Genomic DNA, 6950 nt, shown 5'->3' on the forward strand with positions numbered 1-6950 from the left:
ACAGAGAGGCTCAGAAAACTTGAAGCTAAACAGTAAATTGATAATAATAGTCCTAAACTGTTTAACAAATAGGACTCAACAGGTCAAATTGGGGAACTGGTTATCTGACATTGTTTTGTTCCCCTTATTGTATGTTTTTAACACTAATGATGGTAAAAGGAAACACCCATCCTAAATGATTTTACTAAATGGTGTGATGAGTTCTCTTAAAAACAAAGGAGCTCATTTGAGGAAAATTGTAGAAATTGTCAATGACTACAGGTACTTGGGACTGATCATAGGCAAAAACCTGAGATGGGACAAATGCTGCAACACAATTAATAAAAAAAAAATCATAGGAAATTAAGCTATTTCAAGGAAGTTAGAACCATTCTAACACTTTTCTTCAAGTCTTTTATTGTACGTGTCTTAACATGCTGTCTCATTTACTGGTTTGACAATATCAGTTCCATTAAATATATTAATCTGGGGAAATTAGTCAAAATAAGTAGCAGATTAATTGGGGGCAAATCAAATCACCACACATATGCTCTACAAACAGGGTGGTAGCAAAGTGTATTACAGATTGTGTCTCTCACCCCCTCCACTGCCAGTTCACACTTCTCCCATCTAGGAGATGCCTTTGAGTCCCCAGGTGTAATACTAATAGACACAGGAAATATTTCATCCCCACTGCAATACCTATTTAAAACAATGAATCTTAACTATCTTCTCCATTACCTTTCTGTAAAACTGTTGCACTGACTTTTTGGTAGTTAACATTTTGCCTGTCAGTGTGTTGCTATGTTGGAAGTGTGCTGTAAAACGAATTTTGCCAAATGGGACAACAGAGCTAGAACTGAATTCAAATTGAGTTCTGCTCATTAGAAGTGTAGCACTAAATGTTATATTTTGGAAAATATTTCCATCTAGTGGAGTGCTATTGTATTGCAGCCCTCAACCATTTTCTGTTTTTTTCCTCCTCACCCTGACCGCAAGTCGAACATATTTTAAAGATACACATTTCCTCTTGTTGAAGTTAAGGTTTCCTGTTATGGTGCAAAGAGGTGACAGTTCTTAGGTTAATATAGGTAGAGTAGAAGACGCTTGTCCGAGAAAAGTGCGGATACGTTTGAAATCGCAAATGTTGAACGAAGATTAGTTTTACAATTACGTAAATGTGCAGAATTATCGGGTATTAAAAAAAAGCTACGGGTAAAGTTCATTTTGGATTTTTAAGTGCAAATATTATTATAATGTAAAAGTGCTGCATGGTTTGCGTCTCAAAGGTTAATCGTAAACGTGCGTTTTTAAATGTTGTTAGGCGTTTTTATTATTACTGTAGTTTTCTTACATATATGCTTTAATGAACGATTAAAGTGATTAACCAACAAAAAGAATTAAAAAAACCAATGAGGACTCGATACGGTTTATATCAGCAACCATGCAGCAGGATGCTTAATAGTGATGTTAGAATGAGTCTTTTGAAACATACATGTTCTGCGGTATACTGCAGAACGTTTCTATCTCTAGAAACGTTGGTATTCTTCATCTCTTGAGGTGGGATTCGGTGATATGTGGTGTGAATAAGGGGATTTTCGTTTGTAGTCCTAGCCAGTTGATATTGCCTAATGCTTATGTAATGGCATAAAAATGCACTTTTTTGGATACTTTAGGGCGAAAAACACTTTAGGCCGCTATTAAATAAGCATTAGAAACACAACAAACACTGTTAGTTCCGATACACATTCACTGCATTTATGTTTATATATATATATAATTGTTGTATATATGAGTTACCCAATGATGCAGTGGTTAGCATTGCTGCCTTGCAGTGCTGGGGTTGTAAGTTCATTTAATTCCTGAACTGGGGCGCTGTCTGTGTGACGTTTGTATGTTCTCACTGTGCTGGTGTGAATTTTGTCTGGGTGCTCTGTTTTCCTCTCACAGTCCATGACAAACTGGTAGGTTAATTAGCTCCTTGAAAACTGGACCTGATGTGAGTGTTTGCATGTCTGTGTGTGCCCTGCGATGGACTGGTATCCTGTCCAGGACGTACCCTGTCTTGTGCCCACTGCTTGCCAGGATAGGGTCTGGCTCTCCCATGACCCTGAATTGGAAGAACCGGTTAGAAACTGAATGGATGGGTGTTGTACAGTATGTACACTATTCGATTTTATTTTCTTCTTTGCTGGTTTATAGTACAATACTATGGTTTATAGACCTGGATTTTACGTGTCAGTAAAAAAATATTATTTTCAGTTTCAGCTGTGGGAGGTGCACCATGGCCTCCCCTTCGCCGCACAACCGCAGCAGGAGCGAGGATGAGGATGACCCAGTGGATCGGATGATTTCAAAGACGGGCTGCGCGGAACTGCACTACGCCGTGCAGGAGTGCATGGCAGAGCACCAGGACTGGAGGAAATGTCAGCGTCAGGTCCAGAACTTTAAGGAGTGCATGTTGGCGTTCCAGAAATCCAAAAAAGAGGAAAGCTTACAGAAGGCTCCCACACCATCCCGTGTTCAGAGTTGATGAATACAGACACCCAGGATCAGGGTGACAGACACGCTCTTGCTCTTAACCAAGTGTTTTGTTTCATCAGTTACGAATTACTGTAAAAACGGTTGTACAATTGGATATATTGTGTTGAGTTGTAAAAATCAAAATGACTGTGACAGCTTAAAGAATTTACAGCCTGGTCTATTTTGTGGTCACTGATGCTGGATTCCCGTGAGGACATTTGTGCTTCCACACCTGCTTCAGAAATAAATTTTCAACATAATTTAACAAAAATGGTTTTGTAATTATTTTATTTTTCTTCTTTTGTAGTTATATTTTCAGGTTAACACACTGACATAATACATGCCAACCCAACTGCTAAGCTGTCTCTCTGAAATTATTTTTTAAATAGTATTTACTATTATTTTATTAAATAATGTTGTTTAGAAATCCTTTTATTGGGCTTCTTTTCTCTTAACCTGTGTCTTTCTGTGAATGAACAACATGCCCTTACTACTTTGATGGGAAACTGGTGTAAGTGCAAAAAACAACTAGAATATACAGGTACAGTAAAGAAACATATCGTATGAGGTAAACTGAAATATTTCTTTTGTAATACATGGTTTCAGGAAAATAAGTTATGGTGGAAAATGTTAAATTATAAGTCTCCAAAGTGACAGTTTTAAACAGAATCTAGTTTTAACTTCACCTGATAAATAGTTTTTGAAAAAACATTTGGAAACCTCTACTTTTGGATTGATTGGTCATTTATTCAGACCAAAGGAGATGGAAAAATACCATCAAAATGCTGGTTTTAGTAATTAACATTTTCCCCAAAAATAATTTTAAGCTAGCGCTAAAGGGAGCTTTAGAGGTCAGGATACCAAAAATGTGTAAAATGCGTTTATCATGGTTCTTCTGGAAACACATTGGAAATTGAAAAACAATGTAGTTACTATTAAAGGTGCTGGGCACGGATTGTGTTGGTTTTATTTAAGTAGTGCGTGTGTCAATATAGTATACTTCGGCTATTCAGATTAAAAAAATATTTTACTGAGAGGCATTAAAATGCAACAAATGTTATTGATTTCAGTACTCCTCTGTTCCATTTTTAATGCCAGAAACACATTGTGAATATAAAATATAAAAAAACAGTTCCCACTCTTGTTTTTTACAGCTTGTAAAACCGATAGCACAGTATGCTGTTAATACATGGAAGTGGATGGTATTCTGTAACAGAACTGATCAGCCCTTTCTGTTGTTTGAGGAAGCAATAGCAACTCTACTGTGTTATGCTGCAATACAATACAACATAGCTGGTAGAGTTCTTGTTTCTTCTGTGCTCCAATGCTGTTGAACATATTATATTCAATTTTTATTACATGGCTCAATTTTGCTAGTTTACTGTCATGTATGGTAAGTACATTGTAACTTGTACTTTTTGTTGTAGATTTCTCATAAATTCATGATAATCCACTACCTTGTAACATGCAAGACGTTAAATATAAAAGTGTCATTTAATATGTGAGCATGGAAGCATATTTCTTCATGTGGCTTGTCTTTCTCAAAGCAGTTGTAAACTGGAATATTTCAGAAGTTCCCTATCCCTCCTCTAGCTTTCAAAACATTTCTACATCTTAAACATTTTGAAAATCATTTGTTAGTGTGGGAAAAACTAATAATGCTGCAAATAAAATCTATCACCAAATAGGTAAATAAATGAAGGCCTACAAAAGCAGTCTGAAAGCGCTGTTTTGTGTTTCCCATCTTTTCAAGTAGCAGTAACATCTGGTAATACACCATATTAAAACCTGGCTGAAAGACATTCTGTGCATTACATCAAAATCATTTATTCTATATTCATGTCTTTCCTGTAGTGTAAAAAAGGGTGAATGTCATTTTTTATATGAAAGAAATATACAGTATTTCACAGAATTTTTTGTCCAGAACTTAAACCTGGTATTCAGTCTAAATGCAATAATTTACCATAAGAAAATGAAATTTCTCTACTGAGGCCTGATGGATGCCAAAGCCAACATCTTTGTGGACTCTGATCAGCTTGCAATCAAGAAATATTTAAATTGTGTATACAATGTGAATTGCAATAGGCAACACAACTACTATATAAAAAAGAACAAGTAAAGGTTTCTTTCATGCTGAAAAGAGAAGAAAAGAAACACAATGTTTTTTTTCTTCTCTTTTCAGCATGGAATAAACCTCTACTTGTTCCTTTGCAGCCTACGCATGTTGTCCCAACTACCTAATTGAACTACTTCTGTATATAAAAAGGTTCACAGTTACTTCTCTTGATAGCTTCAACAGTATTTATGCGGCAATTACAAAGAAAACAAAAGTAGAAAAAGGCAGGCCGTTTCCACTGTTTTGTTCTAAATTGACACTAATACGAAGAGTAAAGACCAAGAGTAAAGATACACTTACTAAGGTTAGGTTATTTTAAAAAGCAAAAACATCATTAACATCATATTCCTATCAAACAATTAATTAAGTGGTTTAACCCTTTTGAATAACTTTTTAACTTGGTCCATTACCTCCTCAGTTTTTAACGTGTATATGATTGGATTTAACAGAGGAGGCAATGTAGCTGATAGAGATGTATTTAGGATTCTAGTGTCAATATCGATTGTTATGTTTACCCATGCAATCATATATGTTACTAGAACAGGAACAAAAAATATGGCAACTAAGATCAAATGCGCTGAGCATGTTTTAAATGCTTTCCATTTTCCCTCTGCAGACACAATCCTTGAAAGGGCAAAGATAATGCAGACATATGACACAATAATAAATGCAAGTGGCACAAAAATGAAAGAAACTATGTAAATTATAGCAACATTCCAGTTCTGAGTGTTATCACTGCAGGCCATTTTAAACACCGGTCCATGGTCGCAAAAATAACTAATAATGACTGGAACTGGTTTACAGAAAGACAATCGTGTTATTAAAATCACTGAAGCTAGTAAAATAGCTAAAGCAAATACCCAGCAAAGAAGAATAATGATGATCATCCTGGAATTTGTGTTGATTGTGCTGCTTCTCAGTGGAAAACAAATAGAGACAAATCTTTCGTAAGACATAACGACAAGTGACAGAGATTCCAGGGCATAGAAGTAATGAAAAAAAAACATTTGAATTATGCACATATCATATAGCACAAACCTTGAATTAAAAAGAAAAAAATCTATACATTTTGGAATAAGAGCTGTGCTAATGCTCACATCCACTACAGATAAGCTAAAAACTGATAAGTACTTTGGTGTATGAAGACACTCTGAAAGCCATATAACAGACATTAGAAAGAAGTTAGCTGCCAGAGTTCCCAGGTACACAAAAGCCAGGAATATGAAATAATATTCACTGTGTTGCAGATTCTGAAAACCAGCGATCAGAAACCCCACAGGCTTGGGAAATGTTGTATTCTTTTCCATTAATGCCAGCTGCTGAAAGATCTTTTGGATATCTGTTGTTCTTTTCCCTCTTTTTGAAACCTACAATTAAATCAGAAAAATGCTAGTAAAAAAAGGAGATGATAATGCAGCAAAATAATAAATGTAAAAAAAATAACAATTATCTCAACAGGTAAACTGTTGAGTTCTCACACAATTTATTATCAAGTAGAGAGTATTAGTCTTAGATGTAGAATTTATACCTGTTTTGAAGATGCTGCTGGAACTCTCAGCCTGTTGTCTAGTGAGCCCTTGTAAAAGCTGTCCTTTTATAAGCCAGTCTGCCTTTCAGATCACCAATCATCGAAAAGAGCAGTATTCCTGTGTGGGTGTTCATGCATGTGTGTGTTTATGACCACCAGGTGCATTTACTATAGTTTTATACTGTGATTTTGAAAAGACGAATTTCCCCATTTAACAGTACGCATACTGTATAATCCAGAATCATTACATTTTTCTCATTGTCTTTTAAGATTTTATTTTTCAATATTCAAACACAGTTTGTTCACATTTTATTATCCATTGTTTAACAAAAACAAAAGCACTCCAGAGAAACACAAACATGTAGCATGACATACACCCCTACTACAAAAATGTTCTTTTAATCTAGGAGTACTCAAAACTGAAGATTCATCCTGAATATTAATTTGATCAAATTGGGCTGAGATGCTTTGCTGAAATGATGGATTTAAGATATGGCTGCTACATAGAACATTTTTGGCAGACAGACATTGATAGAATGTCCCTCTTCCACTGTCTGCATCTCTTTGTTTACTGGGAGATCTCTCAGTATTTAATCCACTGAACAATACTCATCGCCTTAACTATTGCCAAGAAAGTTATTTTCTTGACCTGGAAAACCAGAAATGCACTTAATGCCACACAATGGTTAAATCTACTTTTAGAACACATATCAATGGAAAAAAATGACAGCATTTGTTAAAAAACAAAATTACACATTTTGCAGAAGTTTGGTCTTCATTGATTGGAAATCTAAATCTAAATGC

At 35.3% G+C, this 6950-nt stretch overlaps 2 protein-coding genes across 6 annotated transcripts; one reads left to right on the plus strand and one right to left on the minus strand.

Moving 5' to 3' along the window:
• Positions 1–959: 959 nt before the first annotated feature.
• On the plus strand, positions 960–2773 carry LOC148658275 (uncharacterized). 5 transcript variants are annotated; one of them, XM_088639381.1, is made up of 2 exons: positions 960–1046; positions 2242–2773. In XM_088639381.1, the coding sequence occupies exon 2, from the start codon at positions 2264–2266 to the stop codon at positions 2510–2512; it is 249 nt and encodes an 82-aa protein (XP_088495507.1). In that variant the 5' UTR covers positions 960–1046; positions 2242–2263; the 3' UTR covers positions 2513–2773. The 5 variants fall into 5 exon arrangements, with proteins under 5 accessions (XP_088495507.1, XP_088495508.1, XP_088495505.1 ...); XM_088639382.1 differs by having other exon boundaries at positions 1001–1194; positions 2248–2773; XM_088639379.1 differs by having other exon boundaries at positions 1002–1199; positions 2248–2773.
• A 1903-nt stretch (positions 2774–4676) lies between these two features.
• LOC148658276 (olfactory receptor 6N1-like) lies at positions 4677–5981 on the minus strand. The gene has a single exon (XM_088639376.1). The coding sequence runs from the start codon at positions 5923–5925 to the stop codon at positions 4978–4980; it is 948 nt and encodes a 315-aa protein (XP_088495502.1). The 5' UTR covers positions 5926–5981; the 3' UTR covers positions 4677–4977.
• Between the last annotated feature and the right edge of the window lie 969 nt (positions 5982–6950).

Source organism: Lepisosteus platostomus, chromosome 7 (assembly GCF_059453375.1).
Source record: "Lepisosteus platostomus isolate fLepPlt1 chromosome 7, fLepPlt1.hap1, whole genome shotgun sequence".
Classification (NCBI taxonomy): domain Eukaryota; kingdom Metazoa; phylum Chordata; class Actinopteri; order Semionotiformes; family Lepisosteidae; genus Lepisosteus; species Lepisosteus platostomus.